General features: G+C 41.2%; 1 protein-coding gene across 4 annotated transcripts in view; it reads right to left on the reverse strand.

Moving 5' to 3' along the window:
• The window catches only part of cadm1b (cell adhesion molecule 1b), a 285,341-nt gene extending 273,217 nt beyond the window's left edge, over positions 1 to 12,124 (reverse strand). For all 4 annotated transcript variants that reach the window (XM_036536051.1, XM_036536049.1, XM_036536048.1 and 1 more), the window contains exon 1: positions 12,012 to 12,124. In XM_036536051.1, coding sequence (XP_036391944.1) covers positions 12,012 to 12,087 — 76 coding nt within the window. In that variant the 5' untranslated portion in view covers positions 12,088 to 12,124. The remainder of the gene's footprint in view (positions 1 to 12,011) is intronic.
• Positions 12,125 to 14,059: the final 1,935 nt, after the last annotated feature.

A 14,059-nucleotide genomic window follows, 5' to 3' on the forward strand; every position in this document is an offset into this window, starting at 1 on the left:
CTAAAGCATTTACCAACATTGCAAAACATTATCAGTGTGTTCACAGATTTATTTTCCATTAGCTGCTTCTTACTGATACAATAAAACAAGCATATTTAATGTAACCGCACAAAGTATACTAATATAAAATTGATTGTATTAATTTTAAATTACAAAACCAGTGCAATAAATCCTTTAAGATGAATCTCTCTATGATTTTTTTCTTCCGTCATATTAAACATGTAAACTACAGTGCTTGTTATCGGTTTCAACAGCACTGCGCTAAGTTTATGAAGTACTGAGGTAATGCTGACCAGGAATAATCAGATGGCAACATTACAGCAGATCATTTCATACATGAAATCTTAGCATACGTGCAGAAAATTAATAAAATCTAAAGTATAATGTATTGTTGTATTAAACTATGCCACAATATTTTCCATTTTTCTATTTCAACAATGCCTTAAGGACAGCGCCTTTCAGCATTCAGCAAAGCGGGACATTGTGTCGTTACACGACGACCCCTCTGGTGAAAGCCAGAACGATAAACTGCCCTGAACATGCTTCCCAGGAACAATGAGTCCACAGCGTGGCTGGTTTGTGTGTAATATGCATAAAAGGATGCGGGGTACTGTAATATTATAATAACGTATGATGCATGCAATCTTCGAGGCCAAGCAGCAGGCGAAGTAAGCAGAAGAGGAGCCGCGCTCGTGAGTTCTTTAATGCATCGACTCGAACGGCTGAGAGCTGTGCGAGCATTATACCTCTCAGCCCGCCTGAGAGCCTGGGCTTTCGGCCTCAATAGGAACTCTTATTAGAGTGAACAATAAGATCTATCAAAGGAGGAATTGTTATCCTCGGAAAAAAGCCCGCAACTTCCAACTCATTTAGCGTCTCCGATGCTGCTCGCATGCTGAGAGCGCTTCTCCTCGGAGCACAGAGTCACACGCTCGCCGCGCACAGGCACGCAGTGTGGAATAAGGCACGTTCTCAGCCCCGCTTTCAGCTACTCTGGTTACAGATTAACATGTTGGTGTTTACATATGTTCCACCTCCAAACGGCAGCCGTGTGCCGGGAAAAAAAAGCACACATGGACACACTGAATACGGCTTTTAATACCGCTTTTTCCTCAGGGACAGCAGTGCAGTACATGAGAAAAATGGTTGGTTACATATCAAAATAATCTGTCGTAATGACAAAAAGTAACTAGAAATGTGAGATGTGAGAGGAGTTAAGACTTGATGAGCAGTTTGGCCTATTTTCAATAGGTGAACACAGCAAAAAGATTCTCCCGTGGTGTCGTTTGGGACAATGCATTAATGAACGAGTCTTGTACCATTAGTCAAACTTGTTCCGGCTGCTTTGTGACATTTTGGACATTCTCTCAATAACTTAATAAAATTCCCAAACAGCTGTATGAAATGTTAAAGACTTTAAAGGATAGCCTTATTTTATTTTTTCCCCAAAAAACGCCACCGGGCAAATATCAAGTCAGAATCCAATTAGACATAATGAATTATTAATGTATTTCATTTGCATTGATTGAACGGGTAATGCATTCTCACACACACTGCTGTGACTCGTCTCACCTGTGTTAGAGGTAGGCCACTGTTAGATGCTCACTCAAACTAGCTACACTTTAGATTTGTATATTTTTTTTTTTTCATCATTATTGCTATCATTACCAGGCTTTAGCTGGGTAGCAGGATTCTTAAGAGGAAAAGCACTGGTCTGTTGCTAATCCTGTAATTTTCATTTGAATTTGCATGCCCTTTGCGAACACAGGGCACATCAGTGTCCCATTTTGTAGCAAAGTTTCCAGCGGAATGTTGCTGCAAGAACAGAATTTTCAATGAATCGGGATGTGGCTAAGGCTCGGTAACTTGCTGATCAAGGGGAATGGGTGAATTCTGGGCCGTTTTAAACGGTCTCCCTCCCTGAATGAATTACATGGTTGGTGTGCTCGTTTCACACTTGTGATAGGCCCACTGGTAACCTGCTCACCTAGCTTGTGGTTTTCTACAGTCTAACGTGACCTAGCTCTTCTGGGAGATAGAATTCCTTATGCTTATGTCTCACTGAAAAGATCAGGTCCGTTTCAAGGGTGAAGTGTTTGTGAAACTGCATATGGCAGGATGGAAAACCAAGGTGTTAACCTGATGAAAGGTGGGAGCACCCTTAAGCTAGGATTTTTGATGTGAGGCCCAGTAAAACTCAAAGAACTGTCATGACAGACCAACGGCACAGGGGGACATCTTGAAACAGAACGCACCACATTCCTGAATGTGCACCTTCCCTGAAAAATGTGCTCCGTTCCAGGGAAAACTGAACAAACGACAAGGTTTCAAGGATATCAAATGTCAGATATTTGTATGCCTTTAAGTACCGTCTGAAAATGAGCCTAAGTCCCAGGTAGCATGTTGATCCCCTAACAGGGCATCTCAGGCTGCAGTTGATTCTGAATATGTGGAGTAGTGCAGTGTCTGGGAGAAGCTTCTGTGGTTCGAATGCCGTGCAACTCCGGCAGTGGTGCCGCCTTTAATGGAAGTCAGTTTCGGCAAACAACACGCTGACAGTTTCCCAGCATGGTAATTGGCTAAATTTTCAAGATCACAATCCTTTAATGCTGACAGAAAGCAACTGGGTGCAACAATTTTATGACAGCTTTTTTAAGAATTGTATTAGCTCCAAAGCATCCAGGCAAAACACTACAGACAGATGGGGGGTGGCGGGGGGGGGCCCTGGGGAGGCCGACTCAGGTAGTGCCTTGTTCTCTGCAGACGTCCTTCTGGGATCTCCTCTCTAATGAATTCACAGACTTTCATTGTTTTTGTGCTGTGTGTTGGGCTCTTTGTGAACGTGCTTAGGACTATATCCCTTTATTTTTTGTTTTTTGTTTTTTCAATGTATACACCAAGCGAACATTTTAAGTTAAGCACTACAAGTAAGGACTAAATATTTAAGTACTAACTTAATTGTATGGAAATGCTTTATTTTTATTAATACACCTAAGAATCTGAACTCATATGCACTCTTTTCTGAAAGCAAATTTCTTTCCATATTTATGAACTTTGTGGCACCATGAACAAAAATATGGTTAAGATAACTCAATGTACATGATGCAATGAATGAATATCCATTTGTAGAAATGCATGACCAGTACCTGTGTAACAGAAATAAAGACTTAGTCTAAATGAAGGAACAGCAGGATGTAATCTGTTCAATGTACAATGATATCATGGAAATGAGATGCGATAAATTGTTATTTCAACAAGGAGGTTCATCAGGTAGAACCACAAAATACACAGTGTGTGTATTTGTTAATCATTACATGAATTTTCCTCTTGAACAGTGCACACACATTTTAATGTCATTTTTCCATTGTTAAGACCAGTGCACACAAAAAAACAACTTCAGAGCAAAGCAGTCAAATCACCGGCCAGAACCCTGGCTGAACAGACAGTATGCTTTTGAAGTGGAGCTGTCCCTTGTTTTACGAAAGAACGTGTCTGTATTTTTAAAAGTGTCCAGCACAATCTCCCAAAAGCTCAGCTCTGATGTTCATCATCACCATCATAAAGAGGCAATTTTCAAGTGTCCAAGCATTTCTCACAACTAGCGTAGAAATAAAATTGCAGGACCAAAAAGCACAGTGACTTCAAGTGTTTTCTATTCTTTCCTGACAAACCTCATTTTCTTTCTGCCCTTCATAAAAATGGCAATATCCTTCCAGGAAAACCTCATACCTTCACTCAGACTTGAATTTTTTTTTTTTTTGAAATTGCTTCCTAATAAGGATGTGTCTGTCCAGAGAAAGATGATGGCACTGACCACCCTGGTCACAGCTTTCAGCTGTGTGCACTTCAAGAGGCTGGTCCTTTTGTGCATAAATATTCATGATACATATCTCACGCTCCTGTTACTGCATGTGTTACATATCTGATGTCAGCAGTGGTGCCTCTGCACAGAGCAGGAGCAGACCACCACTCCCCGTCAATGAAGGAGGACAAGGCAAAAGAAGAGGAAGAAGAAAAAGCGTTTCGCCAAGCTCTATCCAGGAAAACATCTGTTCCAATTTACAGTAATCTGTAAAAGGGTAAATTACATGTTTTTATTCTACAAAAACATTATTATTATTGATATGATGACCTGACAGACCTAAGAATCACAAAAATGACACTGACTTTTAAAACAGTTTCAAATTTAAAAAGTTATGAATGACAACAGGCTGTTAGACAAAAAGAGACTGATTCATCTTAGATGGACAGTTACTGGCAGCAGGGTAATTTGAAGGAAATTGACTGGGCTTTGGGGAAACCTTTCTGCTTTTCTTTCTTTAGTTTTTATATATGTTGGCTCCAGAGGTTTCTTAAATCTACAGCCTCTTTCGTTTCTGGTCTTTACAAGGCTTCAGGTAACAAACTCCATGTAGACGGTAACAAATGCTTCTTAGCTGTCCATATAGGCACTACTTTGCTACCAAAGTCTTTGGTAACCAGGTAGTCTAGTAGGGCAACTTTTGCCATTTTCATGTTTAAAAATTTTGATAACAAAGCAACATAGCTGGGCACAATTAATTACAATTTCAGGTTTTGAAACTGTTTTTCAGAAGCGTCAAGCTCCTATTCAACTCCGAGGTCTACTTCAACACTGGTCACCATTTTGGTATACACAATATTAAAAGCCATGCTGTACCTATCTAAAGGTCAGGGTTTAGCTATTTTATCAGTATTACACAGCTTACATAGCACAGCTGCACAATAACAAAGACCTCTGCAGAGGTAAGAACATTAGGTAATACTGCAAATCAGCCAATCAAATCAGAACAAAGAGACCATTGTCTCCCCGGAGGCAGAACACAGAACACATCAAGCCAATCCAGCAAGACTACACCATTCTCACTGTGTTTGGCTACTGAAAGACAACACTGTGGAACCCCTCGAGGAGTTGATGAGTGACAGATGTCCCCCTGGTCACGCCCAGCCGAAGGTAAACTTCATCCCGTCCCCCAGCAGTTTGTTTTACCCTGCCTTCCCCCTGCAATTAAACCGTGTTGCGATAAGATGCTCCATGTCTCTGTGCAGAGAGGGAACCAGCAGCCAGGACGCAGCGATCAATGCGAATGATGTAAGAAGATGCTTTCACTTTTCACCTGCTATTTTATGATTGATACGCTATAAGACAGAAAATATTTTCTACTGAACACCAGAGATTTTTAAATGGAAATGTAATGCAATAAATGAATAATTTATGAAACCACAGAGTCTCCACATTGGAAAAACCCAGTGCAATTTCCATACGGTATATGATAATACAGAACACTAGTCCAAGCTTGAGAAGTATGTTAAAATTATTAGGCATGCAAATCAACCAAGCATAGCCAACTGATTCCATACATCCCCATGTAAAACAGATTGGCTGTTTCCCCCTGCTTGCAAAACTGTATTTACTTACAGGGTTACAAACCCAGATGTCTGAAGGACAATATGTATTCCTCATTCCTCACACTGTAAGTGTAACTCTCAGTAAGACTCTGCACTTCCACAGTCACTATTCTGAGCATTCAGACTTCCCATTAACTTCTCCTGTCACATCCTCCTCCGGTGTTCATAACAAGAGTGATACTGCAGAGGAGCCATTTCCCAAAACCGCAAAGATCCTTTCAAGCTATAAACGCACCTTTTTATCTTCAGATACATGGACACTGACACTGCAATACATCGTTCTCATTCAGCAGAAGCCATTATCCAGTGCAACGTACATACAGCAGGTTACAACTTTACCCACTTTTACACCTTTACGGAGGCAGTTGTGGGTTAACTAACTGGCCCAAGGGTACAACAGCAGTGCTCCAGTGGAATCAAGCCAGCAACCTTTAGATTATAAGCCCCGCTTCTTATGATTACACCACACTGCTGCCCACTTAAAGCCACTGGACCACTGGACAACCTATATCCATCAACCTACAGGATAGCTTTGAAGAGTACTCACAACCTGCTTTCAACTCAGTGAAACAATCCTCCCAAAAGGTAAAACCTGCCATAAAAAGGCATTTTAGCCACCGTGTTTTATAGCTGGGAGTGAATAATGAGGATATGCTTTAAATAACCAGCACGTCAACATTTAACTTCCACCTGTGTTCAATTACTATGCACGCCTGCATCGCAGCAGGTGCATCTCCCCTCTTGCATCACTTCAAAATGCATAAAACTAATGTGGCCATAAACTTCACCAATTTGTTTAACTACGGGCTTTTGCACCCATTAACAGGCGTTTCCCAAACGGCTCCTTCCATGAGCACTGTAACCGAGTCATCGGCGCGTTTAATCCAGAGAAAAATGGCCTGTTTACCAACACAGTGCCATTCATGAAGCGAAATAACAAACCGGCTTATTGAGAACCACTCTGACACTGCAGGTAAGCTGAACCAAGCAAGTCCAAATGGGATGGCTGAATAAACCAGGGTGAGAGCATTCAGATATTAGGGATCTGCTAAATACTTGGGAAAAATTGAGTATTCACCGATAGGGGTTCAGATACGGCTTAAAAATTGAGCATTCACTGATAGGGGTTCAGATACAGCTTCCTCTCCAAGTGCTACAGTACATGAGTAAGTAGGCCTATCATCAGTATTCAGTGGAATAAAATAAAGAAAATTGATAGCTATGACCTCACTTGGAAAAAGCTTCCTGATTAAGTTAGAAACTGTTCAGCCCCTGGATACTTGTTCAGCACCCAGATCAGGCAGCAACTGGATAAAATTTTGTTCCATCTAGCGGGAAGGCAACGACCTGACTCCTATCATTCACTTAAAAAAAGTCCTTTCATTACGCCGTCATTCGATTAAGTGAAATAACTTTCCTAGATGGCTCCGCTGAACAAAATTCTATTAGGAGTTATGAATGGGTAAAGAAAAAGGGTACATGTACAAATATACACGTTTCATGTTACATGAAAGCAGGCTCACTGTTAGTGATGGGATGCAAAGCACCAACTATATTATTTATATAAGTTATATATTTTCCTTCACATGGCACAGGTTATGCAACAGTAGTCCAAGGGGGGGGTGGGCGGCATAAGGTTATTTTAGCTAGCTAGTTCTTACAGCCAGATAACAAGCCAACGGTAATGAATTCCCAGGTACATACTCTACAGTACATTAGAGCATACCTATAGTCCAGTTTTTAAACCGAGGGTACAGTTAGCATGCAACCGAGCCGCCTCAGCGGAGCGAGAGATGCTGGCCATTCGCGGGTTTGCAGCCTGGCGGTCTCCGTTTTCCGCGTCAGCGTGTTGCCGGGCAGCGGGGCACCATGCCAGCACATGCACACTCTGCACGGCATCATAACATGTCCCCGCACTCCCCCAACACTGAAACACACTCAATACACGCTTACTTTTATACATTACAAATGCATGTTTTTATATATTACACACATCCAATATGTTATTACTTGAGAATATACATATTAATATCGTATTTACGGTATCATCATATTACTTGTGATACTCAAAATGAGGTTGTTTATGCATTAGGAAGAAACCTCCTTGTGCATAAGTCTTTATTAGCGGTACAGCGTTACTTGTGAACCTGCCCGTTTGCAGCAAGCTCTGAGTCAGTCCCTGAATAGGGAGGGTCTGCTGTACTTACATTTTCTGGCACTGAAATATAATAACGTTGACAAGAGAAAGCATGAAGGAGCCCCAGTTGCAGTGTAAACTCCGTGTATTAAATTATGGTGATGAAAATAACTCCAATTCCATGAATCAATAAAGAAATGCTACTCAAGTGTCACTTAATGGAATCAGCTCTGTCCATTCCTTTTTGTACATTAGTGTACAAGATGGATAAATAGCTGGCTAATTGACCGGGTGCTTTCATCAATCTGCATTGCTCTGTTGTGAGTATTTTAGGGACAGCCACTTAAGCATTCAGTAAAGCCTAGTCTAATAAGTATTCACTCACTCATTACCATTCAAAGTTGAGCTCCCTACCTCAAACAAAATTCACTTAAATCATCATTTGACCCCATCTTGCCATTGCACGTACAGGGATTGCTGATCAACAGCAGCACACAGTGAATAAATTGTGTTGTACTGCAGGATAACCAATAGAGCAAGGAAGATCATGGAAAGTTAGATTTATCACACAGAAGTGCTTTCAAAACTTCAAAAAGCTCCTGACAGTGTCAACGACATTGTAACTGACAAGAGAAATCAGAAAAGAATGGCACTATTAGCTCGGTGGTAACTTGTACTCCCTCTGAGCATGTCTAGACTCTGGCTTGGCCCTCTTCCTGTCTGCCAAGCACAGGCTTCCTTCCAAAATGGGCAACACAACCCCCTAAACATGACTCCCCCAAAGAACCTCTTAGTGGCAGGACCAGCCTTGATGTTCACATCTGAACAGGTAGCTGAACTGATGCACTCGACCTGAGTACCATCTCTGATGGGAGTGGGGGGGGGGGGGGGGGGGGAGCCTATCAGCCTATCATGGTACTTCCACAGTTGGCGTCTCTCAGAACGCTGCATGCTGGAGTGTTCTGTTTTGCTGTCCTTCTCTCCCCCCCACTCCCGGTGTTAAGTAGTCCCTTCTCCTGTTTTAATAACTTCATCATGTAGATTTTAATTTCTGGCAGCTCATCTATGGAAGAGCCCATTTAGACGCACTTCAGAGTATAAATACCCATAAACACAGGCTTACCTCACTGGACTACAGTGAAGCACAAGAACAAGTGCTGCCTCCTCTCCACACCCCAAGCAAATACCCAGGCTTAACAAGTCATGACATGGCCTTAGCTGGAACATTCTGATGTGATAAAGTAATGAAAGCGTCAGCACCATCAAGATACTGGCGAGAGCAGAGCTCAAGATAACATTGAGCGTTAATCTTCTTGTCATATTTTGGCATCGTACTGCTTGACGCTTACCTAACATAAAAACCTCACAGACCATGTCACCTTCAATTGAAAAGTTTAAGGCAATTACAAACAGAACAAGTCTTATCTGATAAACACATGATTCGAGTTTCTATCCAATTAGGCTAATTACAGTCGGAAATAAACGACGGGGGCCTGACAGGACGGTTGGATAGACACAAAGGAAATGAACGTAAGTACTGACAATTTACAGCCAGTGCGTTCTTTCACTCTCATAATTGCACAGGAACACTTGCGGCTGGTGCATGGAAGATTTGTTCGCAAGACTACTAGACGAATTACTCGGGTAAACTGCAGCACACCCAAGGACGCCCCCTCGACAATTCCAAACAGTTCTTCAGAAAGAAAAGACACTTATGGTGAGCACTTACGTCGAGATGTAGCCCACATTAAGTACTCGGAGACACCGAAATCATTTCAGCACAGTGAAAAGCATGTCAAACCTAATCCCTGAAGCCACCTGTCCTGCCAATTCCTAACAGTAATCACACAGGGCAAAGAGCCTGCGGCAGTTCTTGGCTTGAAAAAAAGCTGTAATTTTACCTCTGCAGAGGGTACATTTATCTTAGCCTGTGTGTGTGTGTGTATAAATATTCATTTTATTTATATATATATATATATATATATATATATATATATATATAGAGAGAGAGAGAGAGAGAGAGAAAATGTATATGTATATACATACACACACCCTCTTGCCGCGGCCATATATAATAAGCATGTATGCTTAAAACAGTTACTGGAGAGAGTCACACAGTTGCAGACGTATGGAGCATTAATAAATCGCATCTGCCTATATTTTCCCGATGGCAAAAAACCGTGTCGTGCGTTGCAAGCCAAAGCCAACGACAGAAACGGAATAATTCTGTGGCCGTGTACAGTCGGTAAGGCATATCAGTTTCAGACAATGCCAACCTCCATGTTTTTGTCAAAAGAATCTAATTAAGAAGCAAATTGAGACCATAAAAACCATGACAGCAAACGTAGAGATGCGAAAATAAATCTGTAGGTGCGCTGTTTCCATCTTCTTTATAATAATATAATAATAATAATAATAAATGGGGATGGCACGAGCGTACCTATAAATCTGTTTTGAACTGAACCTGCGAGGAAGCTAATCCATACCATCATTCCATATCATCAGCCAACGGAAAAAATAACGGGTTACGAATCAGTTCTTAAACAAATACGGAAAAACAATGCAATACACCTGTTGATATTGAGGAAGTGGGCAGCTACACATAAAGTCGCTATACGATATTAAACGCCCTATTTACACGCAATATAAAAAATATGAAATATTTAAGATAAAATCAAATCCGTTGGAAGTGCCTATATAAAAAATCTGTCACAATTAAGCCACGGTATCGCGTGTATATCTCCCACTGTAGAAAGAGAAAACACTGCCCTCTTGGTTCCTAAACCTGCTACAAGCTGAGACTCGATTCCACGGCCAGTGCTATCAGAGGGCACCGCAAATAAATGCGTCGTTTCTGTCTCGGCATAATAATACTGGTCCTGTATCAGAGAACCTTCCTAACAATCGTCTCGATCTGTGCATTGGAAACAGTCAACAAAGTACATCGTCAACAGTAAATTACAAAAATGGACTCCTGAAATAACTGACTTGCGCCAGTGTATCTGGTATGTTTTCGGCTGGTTGGTGTGCTTAGATGTTACAACAAAGTAAGCTATTCGCTAGCGATCTGAAATGGCCAAGCTAGCGACTTGATAGGCTACAACAAGGTGATTTTGAACTGTTGCTTGCGAGTCTCGGCGAGCGTGAGCTGACCATTTTTTCAAGCAAATCCATCCCTCAGACATGTTTACGAGCATACAGAGTTGGCAACGCACTGAGGGCGAATCGTTTGTAAAAAGCTGTCATGTAAGGATCGCGATCGGAATTTGATGTTCAATGTTATTTTTGGAAATAAAATAGGCAGTGGCGTGATTTTAGCTAGGCAGCAACCTGCAGTAGCGAGCTAAGTGGATCGCTCGCATGTTCAACTTGGAAACAGTTGACGCATTGGATGCTGCATGATAATGCGCGCAATTCCAACTCAAACGATAGCCTGACGAACAAGAGCACCAGTCTGGAGAATCACAGAAATGAGACCCTTTGTAGCGCGTTGTGCCTGTATACTGCAAAACCAAGAAGCAGCTCGCCGATTCACCGACGCAGTTAAACTGTAAAAGTCACTGCATTGATTTTTTTTTTTTATTGAACTGACGGGGATAACTTGGATAGCTATCGAATAGCCAACTCTCAGCACTGACAGGAATATGCCGAACAGTTTGAAACGTTGTTAGTCTACCTTCTTTTAAAGGGAACTATCTGCGTTACGGCGACTGGCTACTGCGTTCATTTTTCTTGGCTCGCAAACAGCCGCGGCGTTTCGCCGGACAATGCCTGCGAGCGAACAGCCCGCTAGTTACGCACGGTGCTTTACTGAATCACAGCTTACTAGCAATAGCGAACTAGTACTTTTCGGCGTCTTGTGCACTTAAAATACTAGTTACCGCAACTTTGTTCCCTTTCTTTCTTTCTTTAAATTTCAAGCGAGATGCGCAGTTTTATTCTGATATTCAAATCATAGAGGACGTGGTCCACTTATCTAACCAATAAACTGGCATGTCAAACTAGCAAACTAATAAGCCACAGCCAAAGCTAGACAGCTCGTCAACTCGCCGTTTATGCCACTGCATAACCTTCGCACCGACGTGACGGAAAACATGTTAAAACTGTTAAGACCAAGTAAAGGCAACAAATCTGAGCGAATACGATTAAGTTTTTTTATGTAACTGTTACTGACTACCTTCATGTGCACGAATCATTTTTCTAAATATTCCAAATTCACTTCGGAGAGTAAACCAGATAAGAAGTCCGCAATTTTTTAATTAGTTTTTTTCCTTTTGTTGTTTTTACGATACCCACTTCTCCGATTCTCAGGATCCAGTTAGTACGCCTGTTAGCTTGATCCATTCCCTGCAATGCATCTCAGCTAGCGATTTGTTTTTCTCTCGCCGTTGACCGCAGTTTCAACCGACCGTTGCATTCAAATTTCTTTGGACACTTTGCAGCCTACCTTTGTGAAGAAAAGCTGCAGAAACCATGAATAAAATGAGAGTTGTAGCGAGAGATCCGTTCCCCGTGTTCGCCATGTTGGACACCTGCTTCTATCTAGCGGCGCTACTTCACCTAGAGACTGGCACGAGATAATAAGATGCAGGAAAGGGAGGGAACAAGTACCTTATGTTAAAAAGAGGCGGTGCGAGGTGCTGAAGCGAAATTCCATCCCATATTTTCTTAGAAAGATGCATTTGCCTGTGCGGCAAGTTGACAGGTATGGAAAATCAAACAGCGTTCCCCGTATGTCTGATGCCATACTTTACAATTTTTGTGTAGTGCGTTTGAACATATTCTTACATAACCCTACAGTTGTCTGTGCGCAGAAAAATGAGGATGGAATTGGGGAATTATGTTGATTTGTTCCCTCCTTTAGACGGGTTTCTATCCCTTGTAGCTAGCGATTTACTCATAATGACTGTATATTCATAAAAAATAGGTGTGGAGTTAGATACGTTGATATTTTTTAAAAAATACCAGGTTTTGTTCATGTTGTCTAAAAGCTCTGTTATAACAAGTACGATTTCCTGAGTAAACCTCCAATCCTGTCATAAGTTAAACAAATTCAACAGAACCTGCATATGTAATACAATTACGCAAAACAATGCATTATTTCCAGGACTGTCCAAAATCGTTTTCAAATTCTTAACGCAGAAAGCTAAAGAGCGCCCCCAGCGTTTCATTTCTTCTTTTTTTATTATTATTCTCCGTTGTGTGTACTCTGCAGAGAAGGCGGAGAGCGGTTTTCTAAATAGAGGTGTCATTCAGAAGCCTTACCAGACTGCACCTGAAATGTTTTTGGATTTAATGGAGGATATAAACCAGAGAACTACGGTGTAAGAGGATCACATGCGGTATAGACCTGGCGTTCGTCAGATCCCGGTCCTTCCCGAGAGATTCAGAGGACTTTTTACGGTTTAGACCACCCCGTGTAGCTGTTCAAAACAGACGGCTCTATAAAGGATTTTCCCGATAAAATTCCTAACAAAACCAATCCATTTATTATTTAATGGTAGATGGAAAATGGTTTATTCAGAGCACAAAGACAATGGTGAAAAAGAGCGTAGAAAAAGCCAAGTTGATATCAAGTTACTCTGAATTCTGTTTCAGTATGTAAACTGTATCACTTTACATGCAGTTTACAGTTCAGTCCTCAAATTTTAAAAGGGCAATAAGGACAGGACCAAAGTGTAGCCATAAATGCATATGATTGACAGTGTGGAGTATCCCTCACAACTGAATGTGACCAGGGAGTTATAAGGTTGAATCCCTCAGTGAGGTACTGCTGCTATTCTGCTCAGCAGTGCCTTTAAGTTAAATTGCTTCAAATAAACAACCAGTTCAATGAATGCACAGTATCTACAGTGTGCGCTTAGAGTCAACCAGGATGTGACAAATGTGAACATGTGATGTGATAAATATCATGTGTAATTGATTGTCATCACTATTATGAATTATTTTAAAATGAGCAGTTTCTTTTGATACTGTATTAACCAAACGAATCTTGTGGTGAATTTGTAAATGAATTTGAAATGCGTGGCATTTTTATGGTTAGGTAATTTTTTACTGCTCTTAAGTTTATGTTTTTCTAATTTCTTCATGCACAGGTTTACCTGTTAGTGCTACTGAGAAGTATTACAAGAGTCTACCCACGGAAAGTGACAGACACTTCAACAGCATGAGAATGAGCAGTTTGCAGTTTGATTAATGTTTCTAATTATGGCCACTACTGGGCTGGACATCAATCAGTCAGTCTCCTCATTAAGGCCTGGCGTTAGGTGATATTTTGGTAGGTTCTCTCTGTCTTTTCCATGCTCACTGTTTCAAGGCTACAGAAAGGGTTTATACAGTACTTAGTTTAGGTGCTCTATAGATGGCACAAGGCTTTAAAGTTCACCAGTGGCCCCTCTAGGAAATATGTTATTAACGTTACAGTTGTCACATGATATGCATTGATTTCTGGGCCCTGAAATTGTAAGTTTTCTGGAGAAAACTCAGAGTACTCTG

Source organism: Megalops cyprinoides, chromosome 9 (assembly GCF_013368585.1).
Source record: "Megalops cyprinoides isolate fMegCyp1 chromosome 9, fMegCyp1.pri, whole genome shotgun sequence".
NCBI classification, from domain to species: Eukaryota; Metazoa; Chordata; class Actinopteri; order Elopiformes; family Megalopidae; genus Megalops; species Megalops cyprinoides.